General features: G+C 38.8%; 1 protein-coding gene across 2 annotated transcripts in view; it reads right to left on the minus strand.

Moving 5' to 3' along the window:
• Positions 1-913: 913 nt before the first annotated feature.
• The window catches only part of srgap1a (SLIT-ROBO Rho GTPase activating protein 1a), a 128,383-nt gene continuing 111,315 nt past the window's right edge, over positions 914-17,981 (minus strand). For both annotated transcript variants that reach the window (XM_036585302.1, XM_036585301.1), the window contains exons 19-22: positions 14,300-14,480; positions 11,674-11,808; positions 8,624-9,014; positions 914-4,027 (exon numbers count right to left, since the gene is read on the minus strand). In XM_036585302.1, coding sequence (XP_036441195.1) covers positions 3,641-4,027; positions 8,624-9,014; positions 11,674-11,808; positions 14,300-14,480 — 1,094 coding nt within the window. In that variant the 3' untranslated portion in view covers positions 914-3,640. The remainder of the gene's footprint in view (positions 4,028-8,623; positions 9,015-11,673; positions 11,809-14,299; positions 14,481-17,981) is intronic.

Here is a 17,981-nt window from a genome sequence, read left to right on the forward strand (position 1 = left end):
ACAAAACAGCAGGGGAAAAAGAAAACACCAAAAGTAGTTGGAAAATACTAAACCAATCATGTATTTCACTGCACTTACCATGTGAATGTGAAAATTTTGAGACATAATTCAAACTCAGATTCAGCTGCAGACCTGGGAAAACTTTTGTCTTAGCCTCTAAAATTGAGTTTGCCCTGTATCTTTCAAACTGACCTAAGATACTCATATCCAGTAGTAATTTATTCCTGTTGCACGTGTTGCAGATTGCAGTTCCACTGTCACATGATGTTAACATATAGCATCAATTGTATTATTTATATATAAAAACATAACATCTAAACCTGGTTAATTTAAGAAAAAGAAACATTTATTAATGTATTTAGCTACTAGAAACTAGCTAAAATTTCATACATCGAATTAAACTAGAGAAACTCCATTGTGTAATTTATGATTTATATAATAAATGCACATCTGTGCTAAGTATAATTAAAAATAATATCTTACTGTAAACATATGAGCAGAAATGTTTATAAATGTAAGTGTTTTATGCATAGTCATCCAGTGTCTCCTGCTTGGGAGAGCAGGAGGCAGAAATAAATAGTGATGACAGTGATCTCTTATTTCTGATTGGTGAAACTGGTCTGTTACAGTTTACAGTTTACTCCACGTTGCAATATCAAAGTATGATTCTGCTGTGATGAAAAACTAATAGCAAACCTTTCATGTGCGGTTGCATTTCATCACGGTCCAGTTCTGCCAATACTGACTTTGGAAACATGTTTGCAGTTCATCACTGCAGGAATAATCTCCAAAAGATAACTTTACAGGAGAATATAAAACATTATTAAACTGAAATGAAAATTAATGTAACAAGATTTTGCAAAAAAAAAAATAAAATAAATAAATAAATAAATAATGCCACAAGACAACAACAGACTGACCAAACTATGTTCTTTATTAGAAAGACACAATCCAGGGAGCAGCTCCCCTACAGAGCTCTACCACTTGTTAGGATGTTACATGCCAAATATACAGTCCTATACATAAAAGTGCAATGTCACAATGAATAAGCAGTATTTTTATTTGACCATTCTTACTGATGATTATAATGCATTCACTGTCTTTTCCTATGCACTGCACTGGGTCTGAAAAATGAACGCAACAGCACAGAGGACGTTGGTTTGAAGTTCCTCTAAAACAGCTTTTAAAGGCACTTTCACTTACTACAGATGTACATGGACACACTGACAGAACAGCAATCAAGTGAAGGTTCTGCTACTGTGCACAGTTGTGTAGGGATAAATCAGTTTTCAAGGTCCATAAGAAACCCTGAAACAAATCTAACACTAATCTAATAAAGCCTTTTCTGTCTGCAATGCACTGTACACCATCTTACAAAAAAGAACCTATATTAAAATGTTATTAGAATTCAACAGTTAGTCATTTAAAAGGCAAAATAATTGTCATTTATTATACAGTATGCAACAAAAGTATTACTTTTATTTCCCTTGAAGTCTAGCTTGCAACATTGGATCAATAACAGACATTTCTTATTTGAATATAAACTTAAACGTCTGTATGAGCACATGATGTATAGCTATCATTCAAATGCACACACATACGCCACTCAGACGATTGTTTAGCTCAGCCCATGCCAACAGTGTTTTTGGAATCACTGTGCTTTAAGAATTTGCCATTATTTTAAATAGCAGATTCTTACAATGTATGCAAAGACCATAAGCTTTATTCTTAGAAATGGTGAAAAAAGCTGTGCAAAGGAAACACATTTCCAAACACAAATGGCCACTCTGATTCATCTAACTACACATTTGGTTTTTGACAACTTTCTGATTTGCGTATATTCAGATTATATAATCAAAGGAACAGGACAAATGTCCAATATACCTCTTAGAATCTTTGATAAACTGTTTCCAATACACTTCATACATATGTTAATTTATAAAAGCTTCAAAGATAATAAGTTGCAAGTTGTTAACAAATTAGGCAGTTGGTCACATGAGCCAGATCAGATCCCAACACTGACACACAAGAAGCAGGAGGGTAACATGGAAATTTTACAGTAACAGTCGGTGAGTCCATGGCTATTGGCATCATTCCTTTGTTTGGTGAAACTACAGAAATATTGCCTTGAGTCTTTTTCTAAAGACTTAAAAAATTATTTGCATATCACAACAAAAAAGTATCATAATTCATGCTCTACAAGTAGGAGGTCTTAATTTTGAGAGTGAGTGAGTGAGAGTGAGAGAGTGAGTGAGAGAGAGAAGCATTTAGTCAATCTGAACAGTGAAGCTAGTGAAATTCTGTACCGTCTATGAGAAAGAGCACAGCTGTGTATTAAAGTTGCCAGAGTTGCTGCTAAACAGAACCGTTCATAATGCCTCTTATCAGCAGCTGTAGATATATTTGATTTTCACTGGAAAACTGTTCATGTGGAGAATGAAAAGCAAGAAGTTTTGAAAAAGCAAAGCATTTTAGCAGTTCTTTCTTATTCTATAATTCTATATTTGAGTCATTGCAATAGAAAAATTAGTTTACTAAACTCCTGTTTTATTAGGCAAATCAAGGTTATTTAACTCTCATGGATGATAACTGCACATATACATATCATGACTATGATTACTATCAAAAATATAATATTCAAAGTAAAGCCCTGCACACACTATTTCGCTTGGCCTAAAAAAAACCCAACTGCCTTTCAGAATGAGAAAATAGCAGCCTTTTTGAAACACTGTCAAAGACAGGGTTAGTTGTTCATGTGGCAGTGCTGCTTTGTTACCAGTAAACCACATTAATTGCTTATTAACTCATCAACTCCAGGCTCAGGTCCAATCCTTACATAGAAACTACATTTCCCACAATTCAAAGGCTGTAAACAGAGAAAACAACAGACCCTGCTTTGTTTTTGTATTATTCACATTTAGCAGTCCTCTAGTGGATATAAACTACCAACACTGAGTTATCCTAACCACACAGGAAGCCTTTGTGATTTGTTGCTTTCGTTGAGTCATAGTTTCTTTGTCTATTCATACTGAGAATTGCAGAAGAACCTAACATGTTCTATGTACATGCAAGACGTTTTCAGATGCATATCACATGGACTGCTTTCTACATACTGCACCTGATTTACATCAGAATTAGATCAAAGAATGCCTCTGTTTTTTACGTTGTAGACTAAACAGCAGGACAGTTCACATCTAGATGCTTAGAAAAAAATTACAACCTTTTAACCAGGTAAACGTGTATCTTGAATTAAGTTTAATGCTCAGTTTTTTCCATGCCCAGGCATGGCTGTCTATTTTACAGTTTTTTATTTACCTGTATATTTCTTATTAGCACATGAATAATAGCTTACACTACTACGTAAACGACCCTCTCCCTGCCCCCTTTAGAGCTGGATTCCAAAGCTCCACAGGAACAGAGGGGCTTGATTCTGGAGCTGCAGTTTGAATACTGAACCAGATTTTACAGCATTTAGTCCGGGCCTACTGTGGAATATGCAAGGGACGCTACATAGGGAACTATATAACCATACGTGAGAGCCAGAAGGATGTTCAGTGGTGTTTAAAATGAAGAAAAGTACCGCTCTCATGGCAGGCTGTTTGCTAGGTTTGCGAGTTTCCCTTTGTCGTCCTATTTTGGCTCACATGGTACAGGATTTGTCCAGCGGGTCATGGGGCGGGGGCGCCGGAGGCTGGGCCGGACCAGCCTTGGGCAACACAACCATAGGTTTGGGCCGGAGGGCAGGGGGCTTGAGCTGGACCCCCATGCGTGGGGTCGCGGCAGGCTTGAAGGTGCTCATGGTGTCGCTGGATGAGCTGGTGGAGCGGCGCATGGGCGGGTCAGCGGCGGCCGGCCGCAGCATCAGAGCGGGCAGCTGACTCAGAGACTCGCTGGAGCTGGCCGGCGTGGGAGCATTCTTCATCTGCTCCAGGGTGTCCAGCACCACGTCAGGAGCGTGCTTCGCTGAGCTCTGCCTCTCCAACTCCCGAAGTTCATTCAGAGCTGTGTTCATAGTCTCCTCTATATCCTAATGAGAGAGAAAGAGAAAAGGATTAGACCAGAATACCTTATCGTCCATTACATTACATTTGGAAATTAAACTGGAAATCTGTTTTTGACACTGGCATATAAAAAACACTGCAAACCGTAAACCAGGATCAAGTCCATTATATGTTAGTCTATTATTAAATTAAGTTTTAGTTGCAGCTAAGGCAGGGTGATAGGGCAAAGATGTAACATGATAAAGACATATGTATTGGTGGTGCACAGATGATGAATTTTAACTGCACTTCAGAGTAAGCGATCAGAGAGGCGTAACATGTATACCTGCAGTTGGAAATTGCATGTATTGCATAATGGTCTGAAATCATAGTAAAGACAGCATGACTAAATATAACCTTGGTTAACAAGCTTAGAAGACTTAACAGGCTAACAGTTTCCTCCACAAGTATTGGGAAATATATAGTTTTAAGTTGAAAACTGCAGCATACAAAGAGTATTAGTTGTTACACCTACAAGCTTAAATTACAAAAAAACTGTAATAAGTAATATTAAGCACAGTCTTACATCTCAACACGTCACAAGTTCACGTTTTACAGCAGAAACGCCAGCCCTGTTCTCCAGCAGAACCTGATAAATCCGTTCAGCGCGCAGCATGTATGTTCTATCAGGTGATACAACACTGCCGCCAACTTTTTCAGGCAGAATCTCAAACGGCTCACTTCTGACTACAAAGTGCAATATGTTTAACAAAGAGCCACTCTGGATTCAGCCATGTGTGCACAATTCCGTACTGGACATGAAGTGCAATATTTGGGTGTAAAAGCCAAAATTTCATAACTCACAATAATGCAGCTATATAGGGAGCAGGGAGCCATTTGAGATTCAGCCTTAGGATTTTCTGAGGTTGCCATCCTCACTTTACAAGATGAATCTGTATCATCATAAGATGTATGATCTTACAGACATTTAATATTGCCCATTAATGTACTGTTTTTGTTGCGATTTTTAGCACTTTACGTAACTGTTTTATATTAAAGAATGTTAAATATTGCACGTAAAAGAAACTTTTATCCATTACACAGCTTTGTTTTTCTGGTTTTGCCATAAAACAAAATTTCACGTAAAAACAATTTTTCAGTAAAGTTTAATTTTGTAGGTTACGTGTATTTTGTTGAGTTATTTTTACAAAATCAAAACAATCCATTACCTGGAATGCACAATAAAAAAACATGATTTATGAAAATTCATTAAAATGGAGATGTTTTTGCAAATGAACTCTATATATAAAAGAGGCTCAATGCTGCCTTTATTAATTGATGCACTGTAACAGGTTCTGAGTGAGTATGAGCACACATTCAGACCAGAATTCTGATCAGTAAGGACTTATTGTTTTGTAGGACTTATTGTATTGTTCTGAAACGCAAAGTACATTTTTATATATGCCTACTTCAAGTGGTAGTTTGTGACACAAAGTAAAAATTTAATTTTAGCTTTGCTATATGACATTCTTTACATATCACACAGCGTGTACTCACATAAATCGAAACACACCTTAGCTGAAATGATCTAAACAGACAAAAAAAAAAAAGGTTGACTGACGTCTGTCAGGAGTGAAAATTGCCCATTTCTCATTCTGCCCAATTCCCATTTTGCACCCCTAATAACTATCACAATATTTAGTTTTTCTGAGATTTGTAAACTTGGGATGAACAAAACGCATCAGAAAATGTGCCACATTAAAAAATGCCATGATAAACTATTTACGAAAGAACAATCAAACAATTGATAACTGGTAAATAAGATTAATTAAATAACACAATGACATATTGGGCTGTCATCAAACAAACTACTTGTTACTATGCAGTTATAAGAAACTGTTATATATGTTATTTACGGACACTCTATAATTGGTCTAAATCTGTTTGTATTCAGAAAAGTATATCATGCAAAACAAAATACAATATTCCTGGCAGCCAGCAGCCTACTACAAATCAGACTGCATTATAATGATTCCACATTATTCCCCAGATCACTGTAATATACAGGGATGTCAGAGAAGAATCTGAATTGCAAAGAGTTTCCAGCTGACACAAAGGTAGTGGATTCAGCCAGTGTCCTCTGCCTGAACCCTGCTATTGTCATTATTGTACTGCTGCTGCTGGAGCTCAGCATCATCAGCACCATCTCTCCTTCTCATTACTGGTATGTTAATGAGAACCCACCAGGAATCAGAGCTAATTATACAGCATTACTTGACATTCTCCAGACCCCATATTGCCTGTCAAACAGCATCAGCTCCACATAATAGGCCTTTGTAATCTGCATTTACAGCACATAGACAAGACAGTATGTAGTTTACTATCTGCACACAAACGGACGAACGGCAAGGCCAGTGCTTGACACAATATGATGTTTCAAGATTGACAATCATCCCAGCATGAACACACTGCCTACCAAGTTTGAGACACCTGGCCTTCTATTGAAATGTGAATTTTCTTGCTTTTACTTTTTATGCCTCTATTGATTAAGCCTGTAACAATCGTGAAATTGTTGCTGAAGATTAACTGCTATATAAAAACTGCAATTAAGAGTTTGTCTTTGCTGTTCATTGTGTGCAACAACAAAAGTACAAACGTCAAGTGATATTTAAAATCTCCCAACTGCGACAGACACAGCTTGAGCTCAAATAAACTTACTTACTGCTGCCCTTAAAGTATGTCACAGGAACAAGTCAAAAGATAGAACCTTTGCTGTTTTTGTAAGATCCACAAAACGTTTCAATAAATGTGTTTTATGTTTTTTATTTGCAGGATTTGTCTCAGTCAAGCTGATTGAAATGCAGCCAATTCACATTCGTTATAGCAAGTAAATAAGAATTGTGATCAACTCAAATAACTGCCATCAGAGTACGTAATAATTGTGACAGAGCTACTACTATCAATGAATACTTTAAGTATATTTTGCAACACTCAGCTTCATTATCAACAAAGTGTATTCTTTGGTATGAGCTATGATAAGTAGATTTGACAATTACCTTTTTTAATAATTAAAAGCATTCATGCAAAAGTCTTTGCACCAAAGCTGATATAACCTTATCAAACCTATAAAGCATCTTGCTACTAATACATCTGAAGATACTGGTGAGTAGTAGCCACACTCACAGTAGGAAAATGCATGAAAGTAAGGAACTGGCTTTCTGTGTTGTACTGTATCACTATATAAAAGGGGCTCAGTGCTGCCTTATTAACAAATTGCACTATGACAGTTTCTGAGTGACCATGTGCACACATTCAGAGCAGAATTCAGATCAACAAGGACTTTTAGTTTTTTCTTCTCCCATAAGAGTAACAATAAAATGCAACGTATAAAGTGCATTTCTTTATGTGCCTGCTCAAACTGGTAGGTTGTGACACAAAATAAAAATCTATGAATTTTTGGCTTTGTTATATGACATTCTTTGCACATTAGAAAAGCATTGTGACACTGCATCGTTTAGAGAGAAGAATAGATTAAATGACAGAAATAGCTGCTTTTTTAATTTAGTAGTACTGTCAGAAGTATTTACATGTGATCTTCTGTTGATGAATGTGTAGTCTTTAATATGTTAGGTTACTGCTGATTTAATATGTTAAGCTATTACTGAGTAGTAAACATGGTCATTTGTTAAAAACATTTGGAGGTTCCTGAGCTTCTCATAGGCAGTGTAATTCTTCCCTAGGCTTCATGTGACCATCTATGAGCATGCTCAGAATGTGACCTTTAGCTTAATGGATCTTGTGTACATATGTATAAAACTGCGCAAAAGTTTTAGGCACCTAAACAAATAGCTCAAAACATTTAACTTAGCAAAAGGTGAGTTTTTGCTTGTTTGAACACCAACTATTATTAAAATAAATACAAACATTAATACACTAAAAAGTAGCTTCCTGTTTTCAAAAATGTAGATCTTGTGAGCTAATTAGAAAAACAAAGTTTGATTCTCAACTTGTTGCCGGCCACCACATGGGTTGAATTTCAAATGGATGCCTAGTCTTCTCAATAAAGTGCACTACATAGTTAATGAAACTATGGCTACACCTAAATAGCGCACTAAATGTTAGGGAGTTGTGCAGCTTTGGATGGACATAAATGTATACATTCTTTCTAGCAGACTTATATATATGCACTATTTGGGACTAGAAAGCCATAGTTTAAGACTGAGTCATTTGCGGTTAGCCACGGATGTTTGCCCACTTCCATGAGTAGCACTCCTAAATCAACTTAATGAAGCACAAATTAGCCAAATTAGGTACTGGGTGACAACTACAAATAATAATAGGCTGCTTTAAAGAGAGTGTTAAACTATGGTTAAACTAACACATTCACAAACGTCAATTGTATTTGTTCTATCACAAGTGCTATGTCTGAGGAAATAAATGCTTCCAGCCCAGAGAAATAGCTTTCTCCAGTTTTCTCAGGTCCCTAAAGCTTTTGCACAGTACTGTGTATGTGAGAAGTATATGTTTGTGCGTCTGTACTGGAGCAGTGAATCATTAGTAACAGGAGGCAGTCACTGACTATGTTACAGGGCAGGGCCTGCAGAGCATGGTGTGAGTGGCGTCGTCGCTCGCCTCCCGCTGACCTGTGCGATGCTCTCAGGGTCCAGGCCCTTGCTGTGTGGCTCAGAGAAGCCCGTATACTGGCCCGAGGAGGTGGACCGGCGGATGGGGGGGCTCTCCATCTTCTTCAGGGACTCATGGCGGCTGATGTTGGTCAGGCTGCCATGGCCCATGCGCCTGCGTCTCTCAGGACTGTCCATGGGCATGGGGGCCCGACCCCGCAGCAGCTCCCGTGGACTGTAGTGGCCCAGCACAGGGGAACCTCGGTCCGGGTTACCGTGGCTACCGTGGCTACCGTGGCTGCTGTGGTTGCCATGGCTCCCGTGGCTCTGGGAGGGATGGATCATGCAGTGGGCGTCGCTGGGTCGCGCCGGGGGCCTGCGGGTCGGTGGATCACTCCTCTTCCTGTGACGGCTGAGGGGGAGAAGGGGGGGAAGGGAAGGATGTCATTATAGATATTCTGTCGACTCTGAATGTTTACTTGACACCACTTTTGTGTTCATAAGTAGAAGAGATATTATGATTTTTTTAAATGGAATTATTGATTTGAAAATACGTAATATTTTAAGTCACAAGTCTCAATACAGAATGTAAATCATATATAAATGCACTTCATTATGTAACTATGCAATTAATTTGCATACTTACATTTAAATAGTGTGGCAATAATTAGTTTTTGCAAGTGCATTACATTACAGTCACAGTCAATACAATGTGTTTACGTCATTAACAGAACAGTTTGGCTAATGCTGCATTCAAATGCTTCCTCTTGTGTTGCAAATGACAATGCAAAAATCAGTTTAACTACCAATCTGCGTCCTTGCAAAATTCCAAGCGGTTAATTATGTCAATTAGTGAGAGCTGCCTTACCATCATTACTGCATAATCTGACCCTCAATGCGTCTCTCTTTAATTCACAGATAATGAGAAGGTTCTGCCTTCGTAATCATTCTGACAGCCCATGACCGATAATAATCAGTTAAATTGGAGGCTTTTGGTTGTGGTGACAATGTTTATTTTCATAGTAAAACTGTTTAACAGGTTAATTTGCTATATTATTTGCTAGTGTAATTACAGGTTGATAAAGGGTCCATATCATGGAAAACAGAATTTTTCTAATTTCTTTTAAAATAAAAGATTTTAATTTGTAAACATGACTAAAGTTTCAAACTGTACCATTTAATCATCCTCCACGCAACTCATATGTTGAACCCATTTTTATTCCACTGTTTCCGTGATGTCATGAAAAACCAATGTGTTTACATATATCCACCTATTGAGCCTAGAGCAGTTTGGCCCAGCTCATTCACACTGAAGACCTAAGTAGTGTTCCAGCCTGGAATGCTTTTGGATGAGGCACAATGCAGGACAGACTCAAAGGCACAGTAACAAAAGCAGGCCATTTAATTCTAAGTGATAAAGAGAAGTTGGAAAATGATCATGTAAAAAATTAATTATGACTGCTTTTGTTACATGAAACCACAAAAATATAATAAGTAAACAATAGGGAAAAAGGTAAAATGCAAGAAAAATAGACCATTTAAGTACTACAACAGCAGTATAGGTGGACTCAAATAATATTGTGTCTACATCGTCATATTCTAGTGCAATGTAACAGCAGGAGCTCATAGGGAACGGTGCCTGAAGCTGGTTTCATACTGATCTGAAACAAGCTTTAATGTGTTCGCAATAACTACTTATAAAAAGAGTGGTGACAAAGAAGCTGGTTCTTAATCAATACTTGAGGTCACAAATGTGTAATGCAGTATTCTGACCAGCAGAGTGTGCTCTACACTGTGGCAAAACACTTCTGAAACACTTTGAGGCACTACTTTCAGAAAAGTAGTGCTCGAATTCAAATGTGAAAGCTGGACAAATAAGCACGGACTATGTGGCAAGTCATAAAAAGCATTTTTAGGGAAACAATGGATATTTGCTTGACCTCTAACAAACAGCTGCTACTTCACTAGTACAATCAAAGGGCCTTAAAGCAAGATGGATAATTAGTGAAGTTCACTTATACATTACTTATACATTTGACTTTTAACCCCAGAAAAGTGCTGAGGCATTCTGAGCTGTGACTGAAGTGATTTGCATTTGACTATACTAAATCTAACAGTGACTCTCTTCTCTACCGGCAACAGCTGTGACAGATTTAGGTGAGGATATTTGTCATCGGAAAACTACACTTTACGATTTGATTGCTTTAATTTCGTTCCGTGATTCATTCATTCAGACAGGAAACTCTCTTTCCCTGAAGGAAGTATGTGCTTAACTGTACTCATAGACGGAGGAGAAAGTCTAAATAAAGACAAATGCAATGAATGATTTAGAAGTGAGGAGAAATTGCTGCAAGTCACAGGAGGAGTGAGAGGAAGAGAGAGAGAGAGAGAGAGAGAGAGAGAGAGAGAGAGAAAGAGAGAGAAAGAGAGAGAAATCAAGACCATACATGCTTGGAGAGGGTTCTGTAAACCTAATAATTTAACAGAATAAACACTGATGACACAACGCAACCAGTGTAAATAACCTGCTGAATATGCACTTATGAACTGAACTGAATGCCTTTATATCCACATTCAAGCCTTACACAAAGAAGAATCAAGGGTAATCTGAAGTCAAGGGTATTAACAGAGAGTTTGTCCCCTTTGCTGCAGTAACATCCTCTACATTTCTGTGAAGGTGTTACACTAGATGGTGGAACATTGCTATGAGGATTTGATTGCATTCAGCCACAAGAGCATTGGTGAGGTCAGATACTGATGTTGAGGGGGCTGTATGCCCCCCTTGCTGATGCATGGCATTGGGCATGGTGATCTTAGGCTCACGTGTGGCTACTCAAGAGCATCCCATTCTATTCACAATGCTTGCCAATGGATACTGGCAGCATGTCTAACACTGACCTGCACTTTAGTATTTGTCTACATGGCTCCATTCTGCACTATATTGTTTGCACCATGCATGTTGCATCAGTGAGAACAATGAGAAGACTATATTATGCTGCTCTGGTACAATGAAGTTGATTTGAATAAGTATGAACAATGCATTACTGTAAGAATGGGTAATACTGTCTCACCTGCTGATGTAAGCGTCAGGTAGTCTATCCGTAGGAGAACCCAAATCTATGCTGGAGCACTTCTCTTCCCCTCCATGCCCGCTGCTGGCCTCACTGTCAGCCTTTTGACTCAGAGTGTCTGAAAAGGTGTCATCCCTGAGACAAGAAGTACAATCAAAACCCTGTTTAGGTCACTTCTGTTTCTCCTTCCAATGGGATGTGCTGCCTTGCTTTATGGCACACAAGGTTAATGGACAAACCTTTGTAATATTACAATTACATCAAAAACATTATACCTCCAAAATACTGACTTCAAAATTGTTCTTAACTTGAATGGTTGTAGGTAATTCTTGGAGCATTTTGGACCACTGGTCTATTCATCATGAAATATTTAAAGAAAGTAAAGAGCAGTGGTTTTTGCTTTAAATGACATGGTATTTTAGAAAAATGGCAGTGCACAGTGATATGATTAGTTTGAGTACACTTTACTACATTTTAAATCTTAAAAATATGTTATTTTCTAAACTATAACAAATAAAATAAAACTGCATTAGATCTACAGTAGGCCACAATGATGCTACATTCTTTCAGGCACAATCGAACTGTGCACCTCAGGACGGCCCATCATTGGCCCGCAAGGACGTTTATACATTGATGATTGATATATTTATTATTTTTCTTTTAAGAATTGTTTTTTTTTCAAATACTTTTCATAACCAAACATTGTTATACCATAAATGTAACATAACACTGTAAAATCCATTTGAAAAACATCTATGACCCTTAATACCACACAGTCATCACTAAATTCAACACCAGTGTAACAATACACATGTAGGTACCAGTTATGAAGTAATTACAGATATGAAAACTTGTTACAATGCATAGTGGCACATGGACAAGAGAACATTTAGGGACCAATGGAGTGAATATTTTTTTTAGGTTATTTCAAGACAAAGCAGTCAGCTTCACGTTGAAGCCGTTGAAATATTTAAAGATCATCTGCTGTGTTATCAGTTGTGCGGTGCACTAAATAGGTAATGATATCATGTGAGATATATGTACAGTTGGTATCAGTGCACTCCTGGATCCGAGCTTATGGAGGATATCCTGCCTGTGTGGGAGCTATCCCACAGACTTCCTCTACCTCTAAATGTAGCTCATTACAGGACAGAGTGCTTGACTTCGTCTGTCTCCTGCCCAACCAGACGCTGGCCTGTAAATTCTCTCACCCTCACCTCCATTATCTAAGAACACATACATCAGCAGAGAGCCACGTCATGAATTATTGATACCCACACATAAAAATGATGGGCTGGTTTTCTCTGGATCTGGCGTCTCTTGGCCCTTTGCCTGGATCCATTAGATTTGCCCCCTCAGCGACAGATTTGATATGTTGATTATGCGGCTAAGGTTGCCTGGACAGCAGTTGTCACGGCCACAGGATTTGTTTAAGGAAGATTTCAGAGAGGTTGCACTGCAGTGATGTAATGAAAGAGCACCTCCCCATTGCTGCCAAGATGAGCAAAGCTAAGGAGGACGGCCAACGAGAGACAAAGCTGAGTAATTCCATGGAAGAGTGTAACTGATGGGCTAATATCATTCTCCTTGAACCTGGCAAGCTTTGAATCTGCCCAGGAGATGTGAATGACAGGCAGAGGACAGAGCCAAAAACATATTGGAAACATAGAGCCAAAAAGCAGAGCTTAAATCGGTCCTGAAATTTTGGGCTGAACCTGAATACAGTACATTCATTTTCTGTCCGAGTCTGACCCAAAACACAGCACTGCATTTTGAGTGCTGAGCCCCACAAAAGTCTGTCTGAACCCAACCCGAACCACATCGTCATGAGTTTAAAACTGACCAGAGTTTAACTAAATTGTGTCCTAAATTGACCCGAACTGGCTCATCACTGCCGAATGTATAGCATAAAATGTGACAGTATAGCTAGTAACTGTAGAAACAATAATAGCCGTCATTAGATATGACATATGACATACTTATCATTTAATACAAAAATATTTTTGGCTAGAAAAAAGCAAAGAAGCAAAGTATTTCTACTGAGTGATTTAAGGAAGATCTACCTAATCATTATATATTGTAATGACAGCTGTGACATCCCCAGATAATATTAATCAAGTACATAAAGAGGCAACTGGTGATGGACCAATATTGAGTTTTGCATACTGGTTTGATCTAATGAACAAGCTTGAAGTCTGCAAATTTTCACAACCCTTTGAGCACTGAGAAAAAGAATTTCACAAGCTAGAGGGCTTTAAATATGAAATTCTAGTGTCTGACTACACAAGTTAAGCCTGTGATGAGTGTGTTTCCTTACTAGTTTATGTGAGAGCTCTAAAAAAGCTGGCATAATGCAAAAAGCTCTAAAGGTTTTGGAATAATTGTCTAACTGTTGTTGAAAACCTGACACTGACGATACAACATAGTGATGCCCAACTCTGGTGTCCAGTCATATAAAACATCTATGTGTGAAGCAGGTGAGGGAAAGCACACCTTTCAGACTTGAGTTTAGGCACTTGTCCTCTAGGTAGAAGCAGTAATGAGCTTATTTGCTAGCACTGAAGGTGAAAGCACTTTATCTGTGTGACATCTGGACAGAGTGGTGTCTTCTGTAGATTATACTCACATGTCCTGCACTACGATGTACTGGTGAGGCACCAGGCCGTCGATGCCGTTGTGTCTGCCCTCCCACCAGTCTTCTGAGGCACGCTGGTACAGCAGCAGAGATGCCCCCTTCTTGAAGGACAACTCACGAGCCGAGCGGCCTACGTAATCGAACTTGGCAATAGCTTCAATGGGTTCACCCTCTGCACAAAAGACACCAAAGAGAGAGCTCAGTGATGATTCAGTCCCTTTTTGTGGATAGCCTGCTACAGATGATCTACAGAGGTTTAAATGATTAACCTTCTAAACCCTAAATGCCTCTACGTAGGCCCACACTTCAGTTCTTCATTCTTATAACCGCATAACTTGCATTAGTTTCATAGTAGTTAATCATTTATCGCAGTTCTTGAATATTACGTCTTATACTGTGTGGTTTCATTTGGCAAAAACAGTGGTAATTTATTTGCACATGACTTTTCTTTGATCTTTCTTTATATCTTAGAATTGAACAGGCTGTTTAAGACTGATTTATGTAAATGACCTCTGTTCTGATTGGCTGCCCTGTAGTGTGCTTTATTTAAAAAACAGTCCAGGCTGAAACATTCTTTATAACTTGAGCATGAATAGGCGGGGCTAAACTTTCAGAGGCTGAACAGGCGGATGTGTGTAAGTGCAGATGGTTTTCGTGATATCACAGAAACAATAAATTCCAGTCAGACTGTATTTTTACAGATTAAGTTTTATAAATGGGCCATATGGACTGGGGAGTAAATGGTACATTGTGAGGTGTTAGCACTGTTTACATACTACATTAAACTCTTATTTAAAAAAAAAAAGTGATAGACACATTTTATTATATGAAATTTGAAAACACATGTTTTTCCTTCTATTATAAAGTTACCATCTTGGTTTTCTTCTGACAAAAATGACTGGCAAGAATGAAAATATTCAAAACAAACTCCTGTGGGGGCACAGAGTTATGTTTTATGTGGAGGTTAAGATTAGAGTCAAAGCTACATTTAGGTATGGACAAAGTGAAGTTAACAGACAGTTAACAGTTAATTATGTTAAATCTAATTTAATGACAAGTATCTACAGGGACAATCCGAATAAAGCACTATTGTTAATTCACTAAAATGACAAAGAAACTACAGCATAAGAACCAATGCTCTAAAACATTTGCAACTTAGATTTACCACTTAGACTTTTGATCCTGGGCAGAATCAGTCGGTTTGCATGCACGAGTGCATCCACTGATTTCAGCGGTGGCAACAAACCACACATAATCCCTGAAGGGGCAACAAGCAGAGCCATCCAGGCACTGGAGAGGATATTTATAGAACCCACGTGGAATAAATCCATACAATTCACACCACTCCACACAGGAGCTGTGCTGGCTTGGTGTGGAATGTGGGCTGTGGATCATGTATTGTTAGTGATCAGTGTTTGAATAAAGGTGTCTGAATGCAGTGATTTTACTGAGTTCAATAACTGGCCCTAATTCCTGCCTTTGCTGCGATGACCCTCTTTATGTAAGGAAATTAGAGCTACTGAGGGCTTCGATGCATGTAAAGTAGCAGCAGTCCTGGCAGCACTGGCTGTTCCCATCCTGAGCTGTCACATTAGCATCGTGTCCTGGCTGTGATTGGGAGCCCTCCCGAGACCACACTCAAACCCAATACAGAACGTCTCCACTGAGGAAGGGTGGAATATCAAACCATTTGTTGCTCTGTACAACTCACCACGCTGTTACTTGTATGTCAAAATGTGGAGCATAAACTTACATCAAAGGAACAAAAATGTTCTTTGTTTTTTAAGAGCAAGCATGAAACAGTAAAACCAACAAAAAAGCAAGCAGAGTCTTAGGTTTATAGCAGTGAAGCATCACAGCCAATGAGGGCTGGGCAAGTGAAAAGCAGGGCTAAAAATAGCTGCTGCTCCTTTATCTCCCAAACCCCATTAAGTCAGACAGGGGGTCCCTGGGCACCGACTCCACTGCTGCTACCTACACACCACACTGCCTCACAACCAGATTCACACACCACTGCAGAAACAGATCACAAAAAAGAAGAGCTATGCAATACACAAGTGTCCCTGCATAGGATCACTGTCGTAAAACTTCATAACTACTTCATTATTGTTATTATTATTGGAAGTAGTCGTAGTCGTCATACTAGTAGAATATTTTTTTTGCATAATTTAATAAACACCTGTCTTTCCTTCTTTTATAAAGTTACTGTTTTCGTCTGACAGAAATGACTGGCAAGAAAAAAAAACACTCAAAACAAACTCATACGGGAGAACTTGAACATGCCTTAATATTACGTTCAATTGCATGTGCCTTTATTTTTTTTTTAACAAACCACACTTGCTACTGTAATGCCTGGCAAGTTTGAAAATAAGATCATATTCAAAACAAACTCACATAGGAGACCTTAGACATGCCTTCATATTATTTTCCAATACACACACTTTTACTTTACATCCAACAAGCAACACTTCTGCCTTGTGTTAGAAGAGCCATAGTAGAAAAAAATTATTATAAATGAGATAATGGTTTATTTTCAATATCTGTGACCCCAGAAATGTACTATTGTTTTAAGGGGAGCTCAAAGTCTCTTTCAGGACTGATGTGCGCATGGCTGTGGTAGCTTGTATGCAAATACATCCAGAATATGAGGTCATGCAGGAGTGATCTCGTGCTACAGAAATCACCTGCAGTTTCAGCCATTGTAGTCATTCTTTTGGGCAGTGGGATCAACAGTTCAGTTTCACAATACAGGTTCACACCACCGCTAGTTCACTGTATGTATGTGACTGGCTGCGTTTGATTGGTAAAACAGAGTCAAGTGAAATATGACTTCATTATGACTGACAGAGGTGTAGGTGTGAACACTCGACAACAAAGACACCAACCAGCATGAAGAATCTCTGACAGAACGAAGCGCATAAAAGATGCATTGAACTACATTAGAATGTAGACGAATGCAATGGAGTAAAAGCACATTTTTTCCTTACAAATACACTTGAGTAAAGTATACGCTATTAAAATGATTTGCATAAGTACCATATCTTTAAAAGGTTATGTAAATAAAAGTAAAGTGAATGTAGTGCCACCTCTGCAAGTGATAATAGTGCCGTTAAATGCAAGAAGATGAGAAAGAAAACTTCTCCACAAAACTATGTATAATCCACAAGAATAAATCTCTATTACTATTGTTCCCATTTGCAGTCAGGCTAGCGGTGTCCCATGGTGGACGGGGTGCTGGACTGGAGACCCCAAAGCCCACTGGGTTAATAAGGCCTTGATGAGAAAAAGCGGAAGGGTATCTCCTCTTTGGCTCTGTCACAGGACTGCACAGTCAATGAAACATGACAAGCAGGAATTTGCTCTCTCTCCATTAATAGGTCTTGTCAGAGGCCAGGCACTCTGTTAATAAAGGTAACAGAGGGGGGATCAATACAGTTGCATGTTCCTGTCTGTCTCTTCTCTCCGTATCTTTCGCTGGACCTCAGCCTGATGGACACGTTCATTCACAGAGTGTCCTCAGCTGACCTCTCCACACAGCAGAGTGCCGTCAGGGTGTTGGATGGAGCAGAGTACACACTGCCAGAGGCAGTCCTGCAGGTAGAGGCCTAACACACTGCTCAGCGTGAGCATACACATAGTGAGGCACAACCACTAACGCTAACCACACAGAACA

This window comes from Colossoma macropomum, unplaced genomic scaffold, assembly GCF_904425465.1.
Source record: "Colossoma macropomum unplaced genomic scaffold, Colossoma_macropomum, whole genome shotgun sequence".
NCBI lineage: Eukaryota > Metazoa > Chordata > Actinopteri > Characiformes > Serrasalmidae > Colossoma > Colossoma macropomum.